At 42.7% G+C, this 25,135-nt stretch overlaps 1 protein-coding gene and 1 pseudogene across 2 annotated transcripts; both read right to left on the bottom strand.

Annotated features, from left to right (window-relative positions):
* Positions 1-2,570: 2,570 nt before the first annotated feature.
* On the bottom strand, positions 2,571-24,038 carry Clns1a (chloride nucleotide-sensitive channel 1A). Of its 2 annotated transcripts, none has more exons than XM_006229792.3 (7): positions 22,642-24,038; positions 14,924-15,060; positions 10,225-10,323; positions 9,336-9,443; positions 7,875-8,048; positions 5,984-6,076; positions 2,571-3,205 (listed from the first exon to the last, which is right to left on the bottom strand). In XM_006229792.3, the coding sequence occupies exons 1-6, from the start codon at positions 22,779-22,781 to the stop codon at positions 6,009-6,011; spliced, it is 726 nt and encodes a 241-aa protein (XP_006229854.1). In that variant the 5' UTR covers positions 22,782-24,038; the 3' UTR covers positions 2,571-3,205; positions 5,984-6,008. The 2 variants fall into 2 exon arrangements, with proteins under 2 accessions (XP_006229854.1, NP_113907.1); NM_031719.2 differs by having other exon boundaries at positions 2,572-3,205; positions 5,988-6,076; positions 22,642-22,806.
* Positions 11,340-14,916, bottom strand: Rpl35-ps4 (ribosomal protein L35, pseudogene 4; annotated as a pseudogene).
* Positions 24,039-25,135: the final 1,097 nt, after the last annotated feature.

Below are 25,135 nucleotides of genomic sequence, written 5' to 3'. Positions count from 1 at the left end.
ACCTCAGTATGTTTCTGTATTTTAATGATACAATTAAAAACAAAACTACTAAGCCTACTTTTTTGGGATATTTCAACGAGCCAAACTTGGGAGGGAAGAAAGTCCATAAGACCAGGCAAGCAGCACAATTCCAGTAATGCTAAATTTAAGCTCAAAAATGAAAAAATAAAGCTAAAATACAATCAGTAAATGTTGGCTTGTTGATAATTTAATTAATTAATTAATTAATTAGAAACAGGGTCTAAGTATCCCTGGCTGGCCTCAAACTCAATAGTTTGCCTCTGCCTCTGCCTCCTACGGCAGGCTGAGTTTGATTTTTAAGTAGTCTGACTTTACCTTCTCCCCTCACAGCCATGGATGTAATTGTCTAGCATTGCAGAATGATAGTTTGATGCCTGGATCACCTACGGCAGCAGACCAACCTTAGCAAATCCCACAGAAGTCCACAGGATCCTGAAACTTGTTCCTTCAGAAAGATACTGAATGAACTTTACACATCTTTCCACCCATGAGGTGCTAGCCCCACTTAATGAGTATATATACCCCTAGGACAAAATTGTGGGTGGCGTTTACTGACAGCAGAGAAATGTGTAGAAGGGGGCATGGACTCAGTACCAGCTGTGGTGGGCACTCACCCAGGCTGCATCGTTTTGGAAAACAGGCTTAAAAACCAAAGTTCAATACCCATGTAACCCAAGTGGTACCTCCTCTATAAAGTGGCATTGGCACCTCCGGGAACAGTTCCTGACACACACCACATATGGAAGAACCCAGGGCAGTGGCTGCTACGGAAGAGGCCTCAGAAAATTTTAGTTTTCTCTCACGGGGCTTACTAACAAATTCAGAACTTCTAAAAACCCTGTTTAAAAGATACAAAAGGGGGAACTTTACTTTTCTTGGCTTACTCTGCAGGATGAGAAACTTGAACACCGGCTTGAGGCTGTCAGCAGGACCCAGCTGCTAATCAGACTGTCTTTCAAAGGCCACACAAAGTCCCGAGGCTTGGGAGGCCTGGGCAGGTGGACCTCTGTGAGTTCCAGACCAGTCAGAGAAGAAATATATAGTGTCTCAACAACAATACCAAGAAAGGGCCTAAGGCTAGAACTACAAAACCCCGCCTGTTAATATCCAGGTGCCTATGGAAACTATATAGTGAGGGCTGGCCAACTTAGAAACTACTTCCGATGCAGGCAGCACAGCAAGGTCTTTGTTTTAAGACTTGCTAGAAGCTTACACATCTTATTAATGTCATGCTCCCAACAACTGGAACTAAAACTGGGCTAGGGAGATGGCTCAGTGTATAGACTGCCTTCCTTGCAAACCTAAGGACGTAAGTTTGGATCCTACCACTCATGCAAAAGTGGGGAAGACAGGATCCCTGGAGCTTCCTGGCCAGCCAGTCTACTCCAGGTTCAGTGAGTTAACCTCATCTCAAGAAATAAGGTAGATGGGGCTCTGTGTTTAACAGATAAGGGCATTGAAGAGGACCCAAGTTCAGTTCTCCGAAACATCAAATAGCCCAGGTCCAGGGGATCTGACATCCTGTCTGTAGGCACCTACACAAATGTGTACAGACCCCATGCATATACACAAGTAAAAGCAAAACTGAGCATGGCAGCACATGCCTTCAATTCCAGCAGTAGGAGAGCAAAGGCAGGCAGATCTCTGTTAACCCCAGGGCAGCCTGGGCTACACACTGAGGCTGTTTCCAAAAAAAGTAGAGAGCAAGTCAATGTCAAGCTCTGGTCCCCATGCACACACACAAATCCAGATGCCTATGGAGGCCAGAGCTGCTGGATCCTGTGGGGCTAGTTCCAGAATGATTACAAGCTGTTTATGTGGGTTGGGAGACAAACCTGATCCTCTGCCAAAGCTCCTCTCTCTAGGACTAGCATTTTGTTTATGTGTTCATGTGACATACTAGCTGAGGATGACCTTTCTGACCTCTTGCCTCCACCACGGAAGCACTGGGATTTATAGGCACGCCAACCCGGCCATGCTTATAAAGTGGTAGGGATTGAACCAGGGCTTCACACAGCTAGACCAGCTTCACAAAGGTAAACCAGCTGTCTACCCCTACCCCAGCATTACCAGCTGTCTACCCGTAGTCCAGCATTACTTTAGAGCTTTACTATTTTTCTCTACAGGGGTATAGTATTTGCATGTGTAGCTGAGTGCTCAGGGAAACCAGAATAGTTTGTCAGATTGCCGGGAGCCAGCAGTATAGTGCTGTGAGCACCCAATACAGAAGCAAAGGAACTGAACTGAGGTCCTCTATAAGAGAAGTAAGTGCTGGGCTGGAGAGCTGGCTCAGCAGTTAGGAATACTGGCTGTTCTTGCAGAGGACCTAAGGTCAGTTCCCAGCACCCTTGTGGCAGGTCATAAACATCGGGAACTCAGTTCCAATGGTTCCAACACCCTCTTCACCTCCATGGGCACCAGGAACACTCACGATGTACACAGGCAAAACACACACACATGACATAGACACACAGGCAAAACACACATACACATAATATTTACAAATCATCTTTTCTCAATGATTTTAGTCAAGAGCAAAACCACAGTGATATAGAAAACCCAGATTTATTTAACTATTACAAAGACAAAATATCATTGAGAGTACTTTGCAGACTTCATTTCAGATGATTTACTCTGTGACAGTCAAGGACCTAAGCTAGGAGAATGTAACAGAGCTGATGGTAAATGCGGAGGAACAGAAGTAGCACACAAGCATTTGTCATGACGAGATGTGGTTGAGCCCCAGTAGAGGGCCCATGCGTCCGTGGAGAATGCTAAAGGCTGTGCCCTCAGAGGCCTTTGCTTTTTATCTCAGGGATCAGAGAGTCCTCCTAAGTCCCAGAGACATCTAAGCTCCCCACCTCACTTTTGCCCAGCGTGAGCACTGTGCACACGACACACAGGCCTCGTAGCTGACAGATTGCACACAGCAAAGGCAGGAATTAGAGGCCCTCTCAGAAGATAACTAGACACAGGAAGCTTAGGGGTAAATGAGAAACTACAAAAACCCGTTCAGTTAATTCACCTTTGTTAATAGAGGTCAGAGTCTTTTCTGCTGGTGACAGCTTGCTGTCTCATTATAGTTTGTCTTGAGAAATGAGTTTTGGAGAAGAAAAAAGCCTTTCACCAGCTCCATTCTGGAGTGAAGAGGCATCAAGTTCTTGCCTATAGTTATGAGCAGAATCTGAAAGACAAAGGGCTCACAGTTATTATTACTAATAGCCATTATTTAGTGAAGCCTTGTAGGATTCCAAACTATTGTTGTATCTCAGGCCTTGTAATATCCCTGATTAGTAACTATGCTTCCATTGTAGAGATGAGGAAACTGAGAACCTGTTATGCAGGCCACCTGCAGAGGAGCAGAGACAGCATGTGAGCACATACGTGGTGGAGCTGTGAGGCTATGATACGTGTGCACCTTTCTGTACCCTATTTCACGCTCCATCCCGAGGTTTGGAATTAGTAATGGTTACACGAACACTCTACTTCTTCTTTAGGCTTTCAAAGTACATACAATTTTTTTTTAAGATTTTATTTATTCTATGTATATGAGTACACTGTAGCTGTGTTCAGACACACCAGAAGAGGGCATCAGATCTCATTACAGATAGATGTGAGCAACCATGTGGTTGCTAGGAATTGAACTCAGGACCTTTGGAAGAGCGGTCGGTGCTCTCAATCACTGTACCATCTCTCCAGCCCACATACAATCTTAAATGATCAAAAATTACACTGTTTGGAAATCAGATCAACTAACAAATGAACACAAAATAGATTGGACCAGAAAAGCAATTCTTCCCATCACAAAATAGTCAAAACCACTAAACAAAGAAAGAATAATATTAAAAGCAGTAAGGGAAAAAGGTCAAGAGACATATAAAGGCAGACCTATCAGAATCACACCAGACTTCTCACCAGAGACTATGAAAGCAGAAGATCCTGGGCAGATGTCATACAGACCTAAGACAACACAAATGCCAGCCCAAGTTACCATATCCAGCAAAACTCTCAATTAACATAGATGGAGAAAACAAGATATTCCATGACAAAGCCAAATTTATACAATTTTTCCACAAATCAAGCCCTACAAAGGATAATGGATGGGAAACTCCAACACAAGGAGGGGAACTCCCTAGAAAAAACAAAGTAATCTTTCAACTAACCCAAAAGAGAGCCACACAAACACAATTCCATGTCTAACAACAAAAATAATAGGCAGTCTGACAGTTCCTCAGAAAATTAGACATTGCACTACCTGAGGACCAGCTATACCACTCCTGGGCATATACCCAAAAGATGCTCCAACATATAACAAGGACACAACATGCTCTACTATGTTCATAGAAATCTTATTTATAGTAGCCAAAAGCTGGAAAGAATCCACATGTTCTTCAGCAAAGGAATGGATACAGAAAATGTGGTACATCTACACAATGGAGTACTACTCAGCTATTAAAAACAATGGCTTTATGAAATTTTAGGCAAATGGATAGAACTACAAAATATCATCCTGAGTGAGGTAACCCAGTAAACAAAAGCACACACATAGTATGTACTCACTGATAAGTAGATATTAGCCCAAAAGCTTGGAATACCCATGATACAATCCACAGTCCACATGAAGCTTAAGAAGAAGGACAACCAAAATGTGGATGCTTCAGACCTTCTTAAAAAGGGGAACAAAAATACTCACAGGAGAAAATATGGAGACAAAGTGTAGAGCAGAGACTGAAGGAAAGGTCATTCAGAGACTGCCCCACCGAGGGGATCCATTCCATATACAGACACCAAACCCAGACAATATTGCAGATGCCAAGAAGTGCATGCTGACAGGAGCCTGATATAGCTGCCTCCTGAGAGGCTCTGCTAGAGCCTAACAAATACAGAGGTGAGTGCTTGCAGCCAATCATTGGACTGAGAATGGGGTCCCCAATGGAGGAATGAGAGAAAGGACTGAAGGAGCTGAAGGGGTTTGCACCAACAATTTCAACCAACCAGACCCCTCAGAGCTCCCAGAGACTAAACCATCATCCCAAGAGTACACAGGGATGAACCTATGGCTCCATCCACATATGTAGCAAAGGATAGCCTTGTCATTAATGGAAGAAGCCTTTGGTCCTGTCAAAGGTCAATGCCCCAGCATAGGGGAATGTCAGGGCGTGGGGGGGAATGGGTGGGTGGATAAGAGAGTTACCCTCATAGAAGCAGGGGGAGGGGAGGATGAGATATTGGGTTTCTGGAGGGAAAACAGGGAAAGGGGATAACATTTAAATGTAAATTTAAAAAAATCCACTAAGAGAAAAAAGAAGAAAAACTTCCCATCCAGGCTACTAACAACTTATAATGCTAGCCACTGCCCCTTCCCTTCAAAGGCAGTTAGCTGTCACTAACGTGATGATGAGTAAGGGAGGTCAGGCCTGGAGTCGGTGGTGGGTTATCAATGTCTGGGACTGTGAGAGCGGAAAACTAACCGGCACCAGGAAAGCTCGCAGTGATGTGAGCAGAGAGTCTGCTGCCTACAGACTACACAAAAGCAGCAATAATGCAGGGAAGGAAAACATTTATGGGAAGAGATATAAACCACACAGCCACAGAATTTCTCTAAGGCTATTTTTTTGATAGCCGCATTAGAAGAAAACATGCATCGTTACCATGCATCGTTAGTTCTATAACTGCAGTAATTTAGAAACACTGAACTTAAAATATATATATTTATCTTATGTGTGTGTATTTTGCCAGCATGTATGTGTACCATGTGCATGTAGTGCCTGTGGAGGCCAGAAGAGGGCGTCATATCTTTCTGGAACTGAACTTAAAAGATGTTTGTAGGGCAAAACCCAAGTAATTTCCAGTAACCAGAGATGGATAACATTTTTTAAAACTGCTACCTTCCTAGAACTCTTTAAGCCCATTGTCGTTTCAGGGATCCTCATGCAGTAACGAGAGAGAATCAGCTACTCACTCACTGTAAGTCACACGAGTCATCCTCAGTGGTCAACGTCTGCATCCTCGAACTGTCCGGCAACAGTTGGTGTGGTCTCTACCTCCATGCCATCTGTACATAAAGACACTCTCTCAGACACTTGACTCAGCAAGGCCTGGCATGGTGGTCCCCTGTTGCAGTCCCAGCCCTTGGGAGGCAGTCAGATAGAACTCTGTGAGTTTAAGGCCAGTCTAGTCTGTGTAGTACTTCTAAGCTACACGTGAGACCCAATCTAAAAAATACAATAAAAACAATAACTGCATTTTAAAAATTTGGGCATTTTGTTGTTTTTGAAATAGGGTCTCATGCAGTTCAGGCTATCCTCCGCTCCTGACCTCAGGCCCATGGCTAGGACTGCAGGTGGACCACCACTTCAGGCTATCTAACACCTCCAATTCCACTCTTTCTATTTTGAAAACAAAGTTATCTGAGCCACCTGTGGATTTAAGTCAAATTAAAAATCAATCTAAACAGCTAACTTTGTAAATCCACAATATCAACACACATACACATACAAACCCACAAATCCTAGGCAGGAGTCAATTTATGCCTTTTCTTCCAAAAAAATTTGGAATGTTTAGCTATGTAGCCTAGACAAGCTCAAAGTCACTGCGTCCTGTGGGCTCACATCAGGCGCTAGGATCACAAGTTCATGCCACCAGGTCTGGCTGGCAGGGATTTTCAAATGCATTAATCAGAGCAGAAAAACAACAGCAGCAAACTTTATCTCCCCATTTCCATTATCTCACTAACATGGCATGGGATGAGGGCTAAAGGCATAGTCCAGCACTTAAGAATAAGAGCACTGTCGACTTTTCATAGGACCCAGGCTCGATTTGTAGCACCCACATGGCAGATTTCAACTGTCTACAATTTCAGTTCTAGGGCATCTGGCTTCCACAACCATGCAAAGGAGCACAGATATCCAGGCAGGCAAACACATATACACATAGAATACAGTTTTTAAAAAAAAATGTGAGGAGGGCAGAAAAAAAAAAAGTGCTCTGGAAAAAACCATCTGTAGTTGTTTACTTTCTCACTCTTGACTCTCTCCCAACTCTTCACCTGCCACATGTGAGTAAGGCATGCTGGGATACGATAATTACTTGAGTTTACTAGTCTGTGTCTAGCATGGGCAATACAGTAAGATACAATTCCTACCCCATCTCCCCATCCTTGCCACTATCCCAGAACTCCAAAACTCAGGTCAATATGCTGTATGCATGTGATACTGATCACAGCACCATGGGAGAAGTGAAAGGGGACCAGAGAAGACACACTAAAGCCACTTCAACAATGTCCTGTAGTCATTGAAAACAACAGTGTTACAATGTTCCTAGAGCATAAAATACTAATATATACTAAACACATAAAATGTAAGAGGTGCTGATGACAATGGCAGGCATATTACTTTTATATAATGGTTCACTGAAATAATCCTCTTATCAGCTGTTTGACCTCAAGCAATGCAACCCTTCTGAGCTTTAGCTGTCTAATGGATAAAATGTGGATCATAAACTTATCCTTAAACTTTTCATAAACTTTATTCTAAAAAGAATTAAATGTACACATATAAGGGGGGGTGACATACACCTTTAATCCCAGTAGTAGGAAGGCAGAGGCAGGTGGATCTCAGAGTTGAAGGCCAGACTGGTCTACTTCAAGAGTTTCAGGACAGCCAAAAGCTACTCAGAAAAACCCTGTCTCAAAAACAAAACAAAATAGACCCCCCCTCCCCAAAAAAGAGAAGTATATAGAGATGTGCTTTAAGTCTGGGTGTGGCACATAAGCAGTTCGAGATCAGAAAGCACAGGACTGCCACAGGACCGCCACATGACCACCACATGAGGTGAAGAGAAAGGGCACTCACCTTCGTAAGTTCTTACTGAATCTTCTGTTCGGACGCCTGCCATATTATACTGGCTGCTCACAGACTGAGAAAGCATTCCTTCTAATCTCTCCAGCGTGGCTTGCCCTTCTGCTGTTAAATGGGATAGTCCTTCTTCATAGGTGTAAAATGTAGGGATGTCCCCCTGTCCTTGCTCTAAACAAACAGAACACGATTTTATACAGCAGTGGGAAAAAAAGACAGTGGACAATAAATAATGCATTTGCTGGAGATGTACAGGCTTCCGGTATTTATTGATAGGGTCATTATTAAGAGTTCCAAAAAGAAAAGAAAAATATGTCCCTACCCATTAGAATTAGAAAACCAGAAGGAAAAGAGGGTGGTTTTTTTTTTTGGTTCTTTTTTTCGGAGCTGGGGACCGAACCCAGGGTCTTGCGCTTCCTAGGTAAGCGCTCTACCACTGAGCTAAATCCCCAGCCCCGAGGGTGTTTTTAAAATTGGTGAATCCTTTATTATTCTAAGGTGGGAATATTCCAAGGTGGGAATTTTATAAGTGAATAAATACAAAATTTGACTGAAAGAATTTTGAATTAACATATTTTTCCTTTTTTAAAAAACCAGAAAATCTAAAAGAATATAAAAGGGACAAAAACAGAAAATCACTTAAAAAAATCTCTAAGAAATGAGAACATATTTGTGTATGTGAAGAATAATTCCAGAAATGGGTAGTCTTAGGCTGGGAACTGGATTCCTGTGTAGGAAAGAACTGTAGATGCCCAGACTGGTGCCAAAGAGACCGTTTGTGCCTTAGGTTGCAACCTACCAGAGCAAGGGAGCACATTCTGGTCTGGAGGCAGTGGAAAATAGTTGTGGATAAATGAAGTATGGGTTTAGGGAAAAGGAAATTAAAGTGCGATATCAAGAGAACTCTAGAGAGACAACTCGGTGGTGTCAGAGCATTTGCTGTTCTTGCAGGGCCTGCAGTTTGGTTCCCAGCACCCAGCTAGCAGTTCACAACCATATAATTCAAACTCAGGGGGTTCCAAAACCCTTTTCTGGCCTCAGAGGGCACATATAGGAATCCAGGCAAAACACTCATACATGTAAGATAAGCAAATTAAACACAACTTTAAAGAGATATACATGAACAGATTTCTCAGTGGGGAGGGTAGGGACAGCCAGCTCAGACTGAGGTATGCTCTTGACCACCGACTTTCTAGCTGTCCTTGTCTTTCCCATTTGTTTCTATTATCCATTCCCCACCCCTAATATCTTATTGTTGTTTGAGCTTGGGAAAGCCATTCATTTCCCCAATTGTCTGCTGAAAGGGCCGAGACACCAAGTATGCTAATGGACCTTTATTTACAGCCATTTTACATGGGTTCCTTTATAGAAAAAAAAAAAAAAAACCTAAAAATTGTATGCCCTTAGCACATGCTTAAAATGAAACAGTAACGCCAACCTGAGACCCAAGTCACTGACCATGTGCTTCCACATCATACTCTTCTCCATCATAGTCATCCGAGTCTTCATCCTCAGGGTCTGGATGCAGGGCCTGGCACTCACACATTGCTGTGAACATCGCCTCCACTGAAGGACAGGAAACTGTAACTAATACTTTTTCCAGTGCACCACAGAGTTTTAGAATAAATATAACCACTGCTACAAACCAATTTAAAAGCAGACAAAAGGTTTACTAGGCTAACTATATTTATAAAATCTATAAAATTCAAATGAAAATTGACCATGGAAAATGCTTGAAGACAATGAATAAGTCACAAAGTAAGGATTCAAGACATTATAATATCTCTTCATTGGTGGCTGGATTTAAGAAAAAAAGGCCAACCCAGGTGTTGTGGGTCAGGCCTCTGATCTCAGAACTCATAAGGTAGAAGCAAACAGACTTCTTTGAGTTTAAGGCCTGGTCTACATAGTTCCAGGACAGCTGGGACTATATAGAGAGACCCTGTTGAAAAGAGGAAAGAGAAAGGGAAAAGAAAGAGTAAAGAAAAAAGGTCAGAGATGTTGGTCACACTGCTAATTAGGAAAAAGCCTCTGTCACATGACATACTTTCCAAAAATCTCCACATTTTCAACTTTGGAAGTGTTTCCAGCCGTTGACATTGAGTCAACAGAGTCAATCAGACTGACCAGAGTCCTCCTTGCACAAAGTGCACCAGATACCATGCTAGTCACAGTATTCTTACTGTATCCACAACCTGGGACAGTAATAAGTACCTGCTCAATGACTTTAAGGAGACTAAACAGGATAAAGCAACAGAACGGAGGTAACGGTAATGAAGGGGAGAGGTGTGTGCTTACCAATGGGAGAGGGGACATATGGAGAAAAGATCAGTATCACAACACTCACATGCTGACTTATCACTGGGCACAAATCTAAACTCAGAAATGGGTTCAACATCATCATTGTCGTCCTCATCTTCATCAGAGAAAGGTTCTTTTGATTCTTCTATAAAAGAAATAAAAGTAACCTTTTTAGACATTAAGAGTTAGTTTTTCTTAAGACTTTACTTATGTGTGCCAGTATAAGCTTTATGTACAGAATGCATACAGGAGCCAGAAGAGGACATTGAGTCCCCTGGAGCTAGAGTTAGAGGCACTGTGAGTCACCTGACATGGGTCCTGGAAACCTAACTCTGTCTTCTGAAAGAGCAGCAGGAGCTCATAACTGCTGGTTTGTCTCTCCAGTCTCAAGGAATAAAAACTTAAAATATTTATTTCACATTTTAAAGACACTGAAGCTAGATCCTGGTAGTATGTGCCTGAAATACTTGTACTTGAAAAGGAGAAGCAAATATATACACAAAAAATTTAATGAACAAGCTAGGAAATTGACTAGTATATCTAAATATTGCAATTCAGTGTTTACTGATGGTTATGCAGAGAAGTGAGACGATTTCAGATAAATGTGTAATAGTTTGTAGATAAAGAATGCTCAAGGAGACTAGGGGTGGGAGTAATAGCTTAGAGGCAGTCACTCTGTACAGGAAGTCCCGGGTTCACATTTTTACACTGGAAGACTGAATATATAAATGTATCAACACAGAGACACTTAAAAAAGGAACTAGATGAAAAAGCTAGTTGCAAACTATATGGTATCACTTACATTAAAAATTTAAACATAAAACCATTACATCGGTTGGAGACATATACATATTCAGTAAGGGTTAAAAGCATATATATATATAAGGGCTACAGAATTGACTCCGTGGTTAGAGCACTTGTTACTCTCACAGAGAACCTAGGTTCAATTCCTGACACGCATACAGTGACTCATAATTGTAACTCGGAGCCAGGATCTAACCCCTTCTTTCTGACCTTGGCAGGCACCAGGCATACATGTGATATGGCAAATACATACATACATAATAGTAAAGCATATACAGGAAGGCAGACACTACCTTTACAATATTGCTTAATTTGAGTCAGAGAGAAGAGGATAAAATGGGGACCCACACAAAACACTTTCTTTTTTCTCTCCAGTTTTGGACTTTATTGTTATTGTTGTCGTCTCAGGCCTTGACTGCGCACTTGCGCAGTGGGTACAGCCGCTCCTTCCGCTGCTGCTCCTTGGTCTTTAGCTTCTCTTCATGCTTGGTGAGCCGGCGGCGCATGGCTCTCGTCTTCTGGGGTCGCAGGTCTATGGGCTTGTACTTCTTTTCCTTGTAGAATTTCCTGAGGTTTTCCTTTTGAGTCTGATTAATGACAGTGAAGACACAGGCGATGGATTTGAGTACAACTCGTATCTTGGAGAGCGTGGACGAGGCGCTGCCTGTCACTTTGGCCACGAGAAGCTGGGACGGTTCCACCTTCAGATCATCCGGTTGTTTCAACAGCTCCTCCTCCTTCTTGCCGCGCAGGCACGAGCCTTAATCTTGGCCATTGCTGAGCTGTTCATGGATGAGGCCCCCGGTTCCCACAAAACACTTTCAAATTGGGCATAGTGGTACATATCTTTAATTCCAGCCAAGGGAGGCTGAGGCACGTAGATCTTTATGAGTTCAAGACCAATGTGATCTATACAGTGAGTGCCAGGAAAGTGCCAGGAAATATAGAGACCCAACCCCCAAAAAGGGGCAACTTTCAACAGTATTCAGTTAATTTCCCTTAAAAACTTATAGTATCTGGGAAAAGCAATAGAAGTTACACTGAATACAAAATAGAAAAAAATTACTTTAAACTTTTTCTATATTTGAACCACTTCTTAATTTAAAAAAATCAATAAACTGACCCCACAACGAACATGTTTGCTGAAATTAGCAATCTTAAATATATATTAGGGGCTGGTGAGGAGGCTCAGTGGGTAAGGCACTTGCTGCATAAGCCCAACAACACTAGGTTTGATCCACAGAGCCTACTTAAAGGGGGAAAGAACCAAATCCACACATACACGCACACAGTGGGCTAGGTAAGACATATATGAACGGACGGGCTGGGGAAGCAACTCAGGGGTAGCGTGCTGGCCAAGCATGCTCAAAGCTCTGCAGTCAGCCTTTAGCTACGGCAAAGAGAAAAGCACATTTTTACATTTGAAATTGGTATTAAAAAACAACTTTTGACTATCATGCAGATGAGGAAAGACTGGAGTGACACTTGTTAATGCCATAAATCTACTTGCAGGGTGTGCCAGCTGTCACTCTACACCTGCTGAGCAATCTATGCAAAGAATTGATTTGGCTCCTGGTCTCAAGCTGCCCATGGTGAGAGGAAGGAGCGCTGCCTCCTTCATGGCATCCAGGAAGCAGGGTGTAGGAAAGGAAGAGAGGGAGAAGAAAGGAAGGGGAACGAAAGCAGGAATGCCCACACTAGCAGGCCTCCTCCTCCTCCTTTTGTTCTCTCTAGGCACCAGCTAAAGATTGCTTCCTCCGTTCAACTCCCTGAGTTAACTGCCTCTGGAAACCCTCAGATATACAGAAGTACACTTTACTATGTGTGGGGTCTCTCCATCCAGTAGGGTTGACACAGTAAACAAGAGGCATCCACCAGTGTAGTACTGATTTGTACAAGTTCAGTGTACAATAGCACAAAAATAGACAAGCAAAAGAAAAAACTCTGGCCACTGATAATACCTTTTCTGTGCTGTTTCCAATGACATGTTGTTTAAAAACGTACCTTTAATTATTCAGCAGAATAATACACATACTGAAAAATTCTAAATCACTGAATTAGCCACAAGCTCCAAACTTTGTTGATGCATTTTAAAAAGCAATGTGTCACCATACTACACATACAACAGTAATTGTAACTACAGTACAGTAGTAACTGTGTAAGAATAACACAGTCTAGAGTAACAATATTTCAAAGTGCAGAGGACAGAGCCTAGCATCTAGATCCTCTTCCCAGAAATAGCCACCGGTGTGTTGGGGGTGGGGGTGGGGCATGGGCGGTAGGAGGAAAAGAGGAGGGAAGGAGGGAGGGAGATAGAGATGCAGGTGTGACTGGTATGCTCGCTTATATACATGTATAAAAAAGCCCTAAGTTGAGCCCAGGCCTTTGATCGCCATTTTTTTTTGGAAACAGGGTCTCTTCCTGAACCTGGGACTTACTGTTTTGGTGAGATTGGCTGGACAGCAGACCCCTGGGATCTGCCTATCCATCTGTGTTCCTGCACTGCTGGGGCAAAGGTGCAGTTTTAATGTGGATGCTGAGAACCCAACCCCAGATCTCCATGGTTATACTGAACTGAATCTATACCCTGGAAATAACCACTGTTAACAATTGCTTATTGTCTCAGGAATCTCCCTTAAGGCTGTGGATGGTAAGAAATTTAGGAAATGGTTGGTACGCCAGGTGCAACCCTTACCCAGTACAGGAAGGAGGCCCTGGGTTTGAGCATCAGCACAAACAAAGAACAGCAGCATCCAGGCTTCCAACCGACTTTACCGTTAAAGGTTTAGTCACCGGCCAGAGGTACGACTGGGGTTAACAGAATCTTTAGGAGACGAGGCCACGTGGAAAGTGAGACTAACATAATCCTCTAGAGATTGAGTTTTTAAGAAAACTGAGACTCATGAGAAAATAACTTGCCTGGCAAGTAAGGCTCAGCTTGCTTACTGGGGGTGGGACTGGTTCTGCTTCATGCCTTTGCTCCACCACCACTGACTCTAACCCCCAGAACAGCCTTTTCCTCAGCTGCTGGTGCTCTGGCACAGCAGTGGAAAAGTAGCTACTAGAAGCTCGGTTCTTGAAGTAACTCAAGCTCCAAGGGATCCAATCCTCTTCTGTCCTCTACAGGCATCCACACAGGTAGCATATGTTCACACACAGACACATGCACATAGGCTGTAACTCCAGTTCTAGGGGAATATTCACCCCCTTCTGGCCTCAGTCCCACACAGTAGCACACAGACATAAATTCGGGCAACAACCCTCAACCCTCTCCCTAATGCACATCTTCAAAATAAATAAAATAGATAAAATAGATATATACGATCTATCTTAAATTTTTGAAAGATAGAATATACTGGTTCACATCTCTGAAATGCCTTTAGAAGGAGAAGGAATAAGCAGTTAAAAAATAGGAATATAACCATATTTTTTTTTCTTTCTTTTTTTCGGAGCTGAGGACCAAACCCAGGGCCTTGTGCTTTCTAGGCAAGCGCTCTACCACTGAGCTAAATCCCCAACCCTGGAATATAACCATATTAAGAGAAGACTTCTAAGTGTAAATATATGCCTGTTAGAAGAAATTCAAGTAGTCAAATTGTTTTAGATTTTTTTTTTTTTTTTTTTTTTGGAGCTGGGAACCGAACCCAGGGCCTTGCGCTTGTGTTTTAGGTAATTAACTTGGCTTAATATGTTATTATCCAATGTGGGCCAATGGCTTAATTTTTACATTGAGTATTGTCAAAGACTGTTTTTCAGATAGCACCAAGCACACAACTAAAGTGTCAGCATCTAGGAGAATGAGGACTGTTATTCTACTCAAGCCCAGGAGTGCAATGCCAACCTGAGCAACCTGAAGACCTCATCACAAACAAACAAACACTGCCCTCTAAAATGCACTTTACTATCAGAGGAAGCACTGGATTGAGTTATAGCATACATACCTCCAAATCTGGCATTCACCATGACATACAGATGTTCTTGAGGATAAGCATTTGGGTCCCTGGATACCGCATGTAAACTAATGGTGGGGTACTCCAGTGAGAATCCTAATCCAGAACCATCTAGCCAAGACAGGCGGCTGAAAAACATGTTTTACGCAGATTATTTTTAGAAATTAAATCCTAACTTAATACCCCAAAGTTTATAAAGGTTCAACTCAGACAGTTTTATGCATAGAAATTTAAGTTTATTGACAATATTAGAAATATTCTTAAAATAAGAAAATTTAGCAACAAGGATTGAATTTTCTCTTCTATGATTTCTTTTCCTCTAGCTATAAGTTCAAACAATTTGAGAGGCAGGTTTTTTTCAAGTCACCTGTGTTTATTTTTCCTCCATGCGCACATATATGTGGGTACTGGTGAGGTCAGAGGAGAGCATCAGATCCTCTGGAGCTGGAGTTACTGGAGCTGGAGGCTGTGAACTCCAATGTGGTCACTGGCAATTTAGCTCTGGTCTTCCCAAAGAGCAGCGTGTGCTCTTAACAGCTTTCGGCCCTTACCTGCCTGTCTGTCTTTCATGCTTATTCCGTTACCTTCTTTGCTGTGAGATCTTTTCATCTAGACAAGTTCCAAATAACTCCATGAGCCCTCTTTTCCACAGGAACCTCTTCTGTTTCACACTGCAGCTCAGTAACACACATGCACACATGTATGTTAACAGATCCTGTTTGTCAGTCTCCTACTTCCATCCCTTCATTTAACATTCCTCAAAAATGTTAGCACAGTTCTCAGTAGGTAAGCATGCAACAGACGCTTGGTAATCAACGTTTCCATTCATCATACATTAAATGATGTACACACAAAGCAGCTGTGATTTCAATCACAGTTCAAAAAATTGTTATTGCCTTAGGAGACAAGGTAACGTTCCCATTTATTACCAGCTTTGAGAGAAAGCCACAGGGAAGCCACAGGGGCTGGAGACATGGCTCAGCGGTTAAGAGCATCGAGTCCTGAGTTCAATTCCCAGCAACCACATGGTGGTTCACAGCTCCCTGTAATAGGATCTGATGCCCTCTTCTGGTGTGTCTGAAGACAGTTACAGTGTACTCCCATACAAGAAATAATAGAAGGGAATGGGGATGTGGTTCTACAGAACACACTTATATTCTATATCCTTTCCACTTTCTCCTCCCCTGCTCCCCCAACCCCCACATCCCCATTCCCCCTTATTTTAAGATAGTTTTAATATTTAGCCCATGTTGGCCTCAGCTGCCCAGGTTGCCCATGAATTTTTTCTTTGAGCCAATGTCTCTCTACATAGCCCTGGCTGTCCTTGAACTCAGCCTGCCTCTGCCTCTGCCCCCAGTGCTGGGATTAAAGTTGTGCTTTACCACACCTGGCCACAGCCAGACTGACTCTGGTACTCCTCTTGCCTTTCCTGCCTCTACATCCTAAGTGCAAGTGCTGGCATTACAAGCCTGTGACCCCATGCCCAGCCTCATCCTACTTTCTAGAGAGTAGAAAGTCAGCTTTGGCAAGCTGACTGTGGCTCGCAACTATAATATGAGCTCCCCAGAGGCTGACTTAGGACAACTGCTGCAAATTCAAGTCTGATATGGAATTCACATAATTAACTCCAGGCCAGTATGGTCTATAGGGAGTCCAGGTCTCAAACAACAACAACAACAACAACAACAACAACAGCAACAACAACAACAACAGCAGCAACAACAACAACAAAAACCCAGGAGGTGACATATACTTTTAATTCTATCATTTGGAAGGCAGAGGCAGTCAGATCTCTGTGAGTTCAAGCCCAGCCTGGTCTACATAGCAGTTCCAAGTCAGTCAAGGCTACATCACAAGACCCTGTCTAAAATAATAACAACAAACACAACACAACACAACACAACTATACAACTGGAGAGCCAAGTGCTTCTTTAGGCAGCAACAGTAATAGAGTAGCAATGTAAAATTATTCCTGGTTGGCTTAAGAGGACACTAAATTCTATCTATGCCTCAGGAACTCACCACCATCAAGGAAACACTGTCTAATGGTATAAGACAATTGTGTAACCCAATCCTCAGCAAAAGCATTACCAAAAGGTCTGTGTTATGACTGTGGTGGTAAATGTTCAACTCTATAACATTCTATGACGACGACAATGATTTTGAGACAGGGCTTCTCTGTGTAGCCCAGGTTGGCCTCAAACTCAGAGATCCATCTGCCTCTGCCTCCCAAGTGGTGGGATTAAAGGTGGGTGTCACCTTCGTTTGTCTACACTATGGTTATTTAATGGTATACTTAGAAGTCTAAGGAATTACTTCATCCCCACTGCTTCTAAAGTAAGATTTCTTATTTAAGTATGCATCACACACACCTTTCCCACCTACTGTTACTCTCAATGTGGGGGTGAAACAATGCTCATGGGTGCTGAGAATAGACCAATCAAACTGTTTCCTTTCTCCAAAATCTCTTGATATGACCACGATTTAGAATGGAACATCCTAAATTTTCAAGTCTAAAATAATTTCAAATATTCAAAGCCACAAAACCTGGGCAGTCAAAAAAAGTTGGCATCTAAATGGAAACAGTGCCTCTGGTTTGAAAGGCTGAAATTGTGCTGTAGGCCCTAAGGCTGCCAGCATGCTGTCTCAGTATAGCCTTCCTATGGGCTCTCAGGAGCTAAGCCAAGCCAGTGTGGCACTTGGACCAATACTTATTTGACTTTAAGTCCTAATTATTTTTAAATCTCTTCTCACATAAAGCACTTCAAAACCACAATATATAACTATCTATGACCAGCCATAGAAACCAAAGCCAGACCGACGTGAGTCATAAGTGCAAGGACAAGAACTAGGGAGCAGTAAACACACACTAACTCATGTTTTGTCAAGCCTGAGACTCAGGAATAAGTGCAATTGGTGTCTTTCATTTCTGGGAAAGTGTTGAAAACAGCACAGGCAGGTAAAAGAGAAATTGAATCTGTGTTGGCTTAATTGATGTAACATTGGTTTGGGAATGATATGTAAAAAAGCATTGTCTCTAAGCTCAAAGTACCTATTTTTAGTTTAAGTACAAAGTTTACCAGTCTTAAATAACTTATTTTGAACTACTCATGCCCTTTTATCTTCCTTACTTGGATGAGAACCCAACTTCTTTTTTTTTTTAAGATTTATTTATTTTATTATATGTAAGTATACTGTAGCTGTTTTTAGTCATATCAGAAGAGAGCATCAGATCTCATTACAGATGGTTGTGAGCCACCATGTGGTTGCTGGGATTTGAACTCAGGTTCTCTGGAAAGCAGTCAGTGCTCCTAACACTGAGCCATCTCTCCAGCCCGAGAACTCAGCTTCTTATAAGCACTAGGCTCTGGGATCTGGAGAGAGCTCAGTGCTCACAAGTGCTTGCTGCTCTTTGCACACAACCACAGTTCAATCCTCAGTACCTACATGATAGCTCACAACTTTAAGTCCAGAACATCCAATGCCTTCTTCTGACCACATGGAATGCAAGGCATACATGTGATACACGTACATACATGCAGGCAGAACATCCATACACATGGAATAGAATAAACCTGAAAACAAAACAGCTCTGAAACTGAGCCCAGGAGTTGTTCACCTCTACCACACACACACACACAAGCTATTTCCTTAGAGACAAATTCTATACCATTCTCTTCTGGCTTACATCCTAAAGGCTTGCCTAGTGGCTGCAATATAATACTGCCAAGCTGTGGACATGCTCTTACCTGCTCCAGCTTTGGGTCTGTCCATGTTCTTCACCTACTCAGAGGAAGAACTACTAAATAGCATTTATATAATGCCCTGAATGCATGTGCAAAATACATGCATGTCCTGGCACAAAGAACACTGCCTTTTACCATTTTACCTAAGCACCCTACTTCTTTCAATTAGAACACCCGCCAACACACACGATGCCATTGACCTGGATGCTTGCTAGTCATCAGTCGCCATCATTTTGGGGAAACTGCTGGTTATTGAATCCCATGACTTGGACATGCCAGGTGAGGAAAAAAAAAAAATACAAAGAGTGATCAGACCAAGGAAATGAGGAAAGAGGGTAGTAGAGATGTACAAGACTTCTGTTATATAATCTTGATTTAATTAATTTTAAATTCATACATATGTAACCTATAACTTGAGACATTTCCAAAAATGTTTTCTTAAAGAAGCATTAAGAATCTGCCAATAAACAGTTAAAATAAGATCATAGAATGAGATATACTTTCTGAATATGGTAACTGTGTCTTCTGAGGAACATGCTAAGATATTTACATGTAAGTTTAAGAGATGTCTGTAACTCTCAAACAGCTTAAGAAACAAGGCAAAATGTTAAATTAACTATTCCTGATTATTTAAAACAAACAAACAAACAAAGTCTTGGCTGCATGTGTGTGCACTATCTGTGCACCTGGTGCCCACACAGGTCAGAGGGTGGCAGATCTCCTGGAAGTCAGGGATTATTACTAAGAGCCAGCAGGTGAGAACCAAACCAGAGCCCGCTGCAAGAGCTCTTAAACTTGGAGCCACCTCTCCAGCCCTCAACTAATGAATAAGAGTATATAGGCATTAACAACACTTATATCCTTTAAGTTGTAAACTTTCCAAAATGCAAAAGCATATACAAGAAGCCTACCCTCCCACAAAGAATTCTAGACTCACTGGGCATGGTGGCAGGACACACCTTTAGTCCCTGCGCTCCAGAGGCAGGAAGACCTCTGAAGTTCCAGGGAGCCAGGACTACACAGAGACCTTGTCTTAAGCAAAAACAAAGAAACAAAACCCATTTTACATAGTGTGACGGCTATTCTTGGTTGTCAACTTGACTACATCTGAAATTAACTAAAATCCAAACATGGGGGCACACCAGTGTGGAGTTTCCTGCTTAATTTGAAGTAGGAAGATCCACTCCTAATCTCAATCTTGGGTCAAGAAGACTCATGCTTTTATTCCAGGCCTAGGCAGGCTTCCAGCATCTACTGAGAATCAGATCAGACCCTTGGACTGAGCAGCTTCTGGAGTCTTGGGCTTTCCATTCACAGACAGCCATTGTTGGATTAACTAGACCTCACCTGTAAGTCATCCTAACAAATCCATATTCTCAAAAGATATGCCTACTGCAGAGTTCAGGGTATAAAAGTGCTTAAAAAAACAAAACCCTCTTCATCTATAGAGCAACTCTGATGGTGGACAAAGCCAGGTGTTTATGCAAGAAACACATGAATGTGAAGGGAAGCAAGTTTGGTATGTTGAGGGGTGAGTTTGGTTGGTGTATGTATGGAGTAGTTGGGCTTCTGTGTCTGTATCTTAGGAGACTGGTATCAAACAGCATAAAAATAACTTTTATTCTCCTACAGTAAGTGTCATCTCTGAAGTTTAATTCCTCCGCTGCTAACCTAGGCCTAGTCTTGGAAGACTCTAGCCTCCGTACAATCTAATCTAGGCTAGACTTACTGCTGAAAAAACTCGCCCTTTCCCATTCTTTCTGACTGGTTTAACTTGGCTCTTTTGGGGCAAACTCCTCTCCAAGATGGCTGATTCAATCTGGTTTCTCTCAGTTTCTCCTGAATTGTTCTGCTTGGCATCAAACTAACTCTAGCTGATCTGACTACTCATTCTCTGCCCCCCCCCCCCTTTTTTTTCTCTAACCTGTCTCTGTACAACTATTCCAGTAAAACTGTCTCCTTCCTTTTTCTGCACAGCTCTTAAATAGCTTCCCTTTCCTCTCATTTCTCCTGAGAGTTGGGCATATCCTATTTGGTCAAGTCTTTCTCTGATTCATCACTCTGTCTGCCACTCATTTAGACATCACTTTCAATCATGGTGCTTCCTTCTACAAACTAACTTGACCTTCACTGTTTAGGATTCAAGGTGTATACTAAGGATGTGTCTGTCTTCCAGTCAGAGGCTATAAAGAGGTGTGCTAAAGGCTGAGCCACACCACGACTAGAAAAAAAGGACTTTTCTAGTATACACTCTTGGGGTTCACAGTGTGATCAAATGTCCAAAAGACAGATTTGAAATTCAAAAGAGTAGGTATTAACATACTCACTGGAGTAGGCTATATAGTCCAGAAGAGAGGGCCAGGCAAAGGACCTTAGAGAAATGCATGCGTAAAGAGAAAAAGACTTAGGAGAGGGAAGGTACACACAGTAAGATCTTGGGTGATCTCAACAATTTCTTCTGCATGTGGAGTGTGAAACACAGAAATAATCCTAACTCTGAAAAACAAGATCCATTTTATTTATCCATGTGTATTTTTGATGTCTTTTAATATTATTTAATTATTTATTTAATGTGTGTACACTATAACTGTCTTCAGACACACTAGAAGACGGCATCAGATCCCATTACAGATGGCTGTGAGACACCATGTGGTTGCTGGAAATTGAACTCTGTACCTCTGGAAGAGTAGTTAGTGCTCTTAAGTGCTAAACCATCTCTCCACCCATGTGTATTAGTCAGGGTTCTCTAGAGTAACAGAACTTACAGAATGAATGAATGAATCTCCACCACTTCTTCCTACCCACCCCCTTTCTTTCTCCCTCCTGACTGCTCCAAACCTTTTATATATATATATATATATATATATATATATATATATATATATATACACATATATATATATATGTGTGTGTGTGTGTGTGTGTGTGTGTGTGTGTGTATATATATACACAAACAAACTGAGTGCCCACCCACATATGTATTTCCAGTCGGTGTCTAAACACCCAGGCTTTGCCCCACCATCCAAACAGTTCTTTAAACAATTAACTTCTTACACTTTTATACCCTGGACTCTGGAGTAGGCATAATCTTGGTCCCTAAGAGATTTGTTTCCCAGTGCCATGACAGAGGGGATTCTGAATGTATTTAAGGTTACTAATCAACTGACTGTGATATAAAGGAGGCTAGCTTGGATTTTTCTAGGCAGGCCTAATGTTATTTATAACACTGAGCTCTTAAAAGAAAAGTAGCCTCTGGGGCCAACAAATGAAATACAGCAGATGGTAAACCAGAGAATCTGAAGGACAGAAAGTATGAGAAAGATAGTAAGGCGGGAGTGGGGGTGTGAGTGTGGGGTTGGGGGGAGACAGAGAGAGGGAGACAGAGAGAATAAGAACAGGAAAATATGGGGGTGGGCACGAAGGTATGAGCGTGTGTATAGTGTGTATTTTAGTGACTCGTCTATCTTATTGTGGAAGTACAAAGTCCTGCAAGTAGTCAAATACAAGAATTCCTTCCAAGACCTGCACATCCAGGAGTCGGGTTCGACTGGTTATGACTCCGCCCTGCGAGGGCCTGAAGATGCTCTTTTCCCCCACCCACATCTGGAGCGGAAAATCCAAGCTCATTAATCAAACGTCCTAAACCCGTCACAATCTCCTCTGAGCTACATATTCCACGCAGGGAAAACATCTAGTTCACACGATCATTCAGAAAGCCAGGCCCATCGAAAAACTAGCCGAGGCTCTGCAGACTCAAAACTAAACGCGACCACGCGCCAGGCTTGCAGGAGACAGGCACAAGTCGTTAATGAGAACAGAGCCAGCTGAGCTCCGGAGGGGGGTAATCCCACCGGGCCCGCATAACAGCAGCGTCGGCCGACGCCCCCCTGTAGTACCCCGTGGTCGCGCCTCTGGGAGGAAGGCGCCCCCGAAGGAGGCCGGCGCCGGAGTCCTGGAACCTACCTCTCCGCAATGTAAAGCGTGCCGGTGCCGAGCCCCTTCCCGTTCAGCACAGCTTCGGTGTCTGGCTGCTGCAGCCGGAGTCCATCTGCGGACCCAGGGGGCGGGAAGCTTTTGAGGAAGCTCATTGCGGGCGAAAGCATTGCTCCACAGGAACCAAGAAAGCAGAGCACCGCAATCCCGGTTCGCAGGGAGCTGCCCCGGAAGCAGTAGCCGTACTCCGGAAGAACAACTTTCTCATCGAGGAATTTCGCGTGCAGTTGACCATAGAGACGGGATGTTCTAGGCAACTCAGAGATCTGTAGCGAGCCGGCCTTCTGTCACGTGATACTGGTTCCCTTCTCAGGCTCCCGTAAGGGTGCTTAGAATAACCGAGTGTTTTCTCTGTGGTTCTACTTCAAGGTCGTCGCAGAAAACCCTGAGAGAGGCTGTATGAGGAATACGAAGACTTTCCCAATAAAAAGTGGGAATGGGCCTAGGCCCCTGGAGTCCCTTGCCTGAGCAGGACGCACAGAAATAAAATCCACACTCATCTGGAGGTCAAAAATCTCCGGGTTGGGTGCACCCTGCTTCCTCCTCGTCGGGCCTGTTCTTCTTGGGTTCACACAGCCATTTACCAGGCCTTTTAGTTCCCATGTCGCCGGAGAGGTCGAGTGCCCCATCCCCACGTGTCACGCCAGGAAGACAAAAAGATTACATTAATTGATCAGCAGCGCGGCCAGACAGTCAAAAGACAGTGCCCAGGGAAAAGGTCTGGAACCCTTGCCTTCCCAGCTTGCTAGGCCCCCAAAAAATACGTGCAGTGAAAACATACAGATTTAGTAAATAGAAACCTATAACCGAGGCTTATAGAACACACAGCATAAGGACCTTACCTCTTATTTCTTCATGGATTCGTTCGTGGTTTTAGATACAGGGCTTCCTTCTGTAGCCCATGCTGGCCTCCAATACATAATCGATATGCACCCTACTCTAGGGTACTAGAACTATTACGGGCATCCATCACTACACCTGCTCAATTCAGTTTTATTCTGATGATAAACAATATGAACACATTTTTATTACTGACCCAGTTTTACAGATGAGACCATTAAATTCACAAGCTAAAGTTTGGTAATGACTTGGTGGATGGAATTCAGTCAGCTGATCTCTAGACTCCACCTTTTTTGGCTGTAGAATTGTAATGTCTATGGGGTCAGGGCTGTTTAGGTTGGATAACATGTAGAATGTGATGGGAGTTTTGTCTTTCCTCCTCTTCCTTCTCTTTCTCTTCATCCTCCTTCCCCCACCCCTCCTTTTTTTTCTTTTTGGAATCGTCTCAACAGAAGTATCTTTAGATTTTTTTTTCCTTACGATTTAAAAAAACAAAACAACAACAAAAAAACCTCTGTGTACATATTGAGTGCAGTTGCCCAATGACTCCAGAAGTGGGCACTGGATCTGCTGGAACTCGTTACAGGCAGGTGTAAGCTACCCTGCCTGGGTGCAGTGAAACCATCTGCATTAGGCATTCTCAGAGGCTGGTCCAATGTCTCCAGTTCCAAGTGTTAACGCTTTTAAATTTAGCCAGTTTGTCATTAGTGAGACTAGAAAATTGGTCCACTGACAGGAATGAGAAGGTGGGAGTGGAGTATGGATGAGGAAAGATTCTCGAACTCTCTGAAGTTAAAATCTTCACTCATCATTTGGACATAGTTTGAGAGGAAGAATTTGTGAAAATGAAGACAAGGACAGACAAAGAAGAGAGGTTAAATGTCATTTCTAAATTTCCAGTTTAAAAAGCTGAGTAGGTGAGTAGGCGTGCTTTCTAAGTTGGAGATTTCAGAGAGAGGTTTTCAAGGTAGGTTATAAGGGTGTCAAAGTGCAGGCAGAGCATTGAATTAGCATGTGCGAAGGCCTGGGTTGAATGCCCAGTACTTAAAACGAGTAGCATATGAATCCAGTTGGAGAAGTAATTAATATGAGACGTTCCCTAAGACATCTATTTGGTGAAACAAACAGCAGTGCTTTGCTCAGAAATGGAGTCCCCATGGATGACAGAAGAGAACTGGCTAAAACCAGTATAATAATTTCTTATCAATTTCTCTCAGTCTTCAGAGTCATTTACAGTCCAATGGCAAAACATTTTATACAAGGTGGTAAGTGAAGAAAGGGATCTTAGCTCTGAGGGTCCCTTCAAGTGCTCAGTGCCAGGCTCAAAGGGGGCAGCTAAGCCAGTGAGTCAAATAACAGCCCAGCATCAAGTACTGAAATAGGAAGCTTTGCATTTTGTGCTTTTGCATCAATTCCCTGTGAATAGTTTAAGTAGTAGGCACTTAGAAAGTACACCTTTTGTAGTCTTTAACTCTTAAAAAGAATGATTTAGTCACCCCTTCTCTCCTTTACTCCTTAGAATAATTTTGTGAGGGTATGCAGGGTAGCTGTTATATGTAAAAATAAAGATCAGGAAACAGGATTTGCTTAAGACTTGTAGCACTAATTGTATAACCCAGGCTGG

Source organism: Rattus norvegicus, chromosome 1 (genome assembly GCF_036323735.1).
Source record: "Rattus norvegicus strain BN/NHsdMcwi chromosome 1, GRCr8, whole genome shotgun sequence".
NCBI classification, from domain to species: domain Eukaryota; kingdom Metazoa; phylum Chordata; class Mammalia; order Rodentia; family Muridae; genus Rattus; species Rattus norvegicus.
This window is presented reverse-complemented; position numbering and strand designations above follow the sequence as displayed.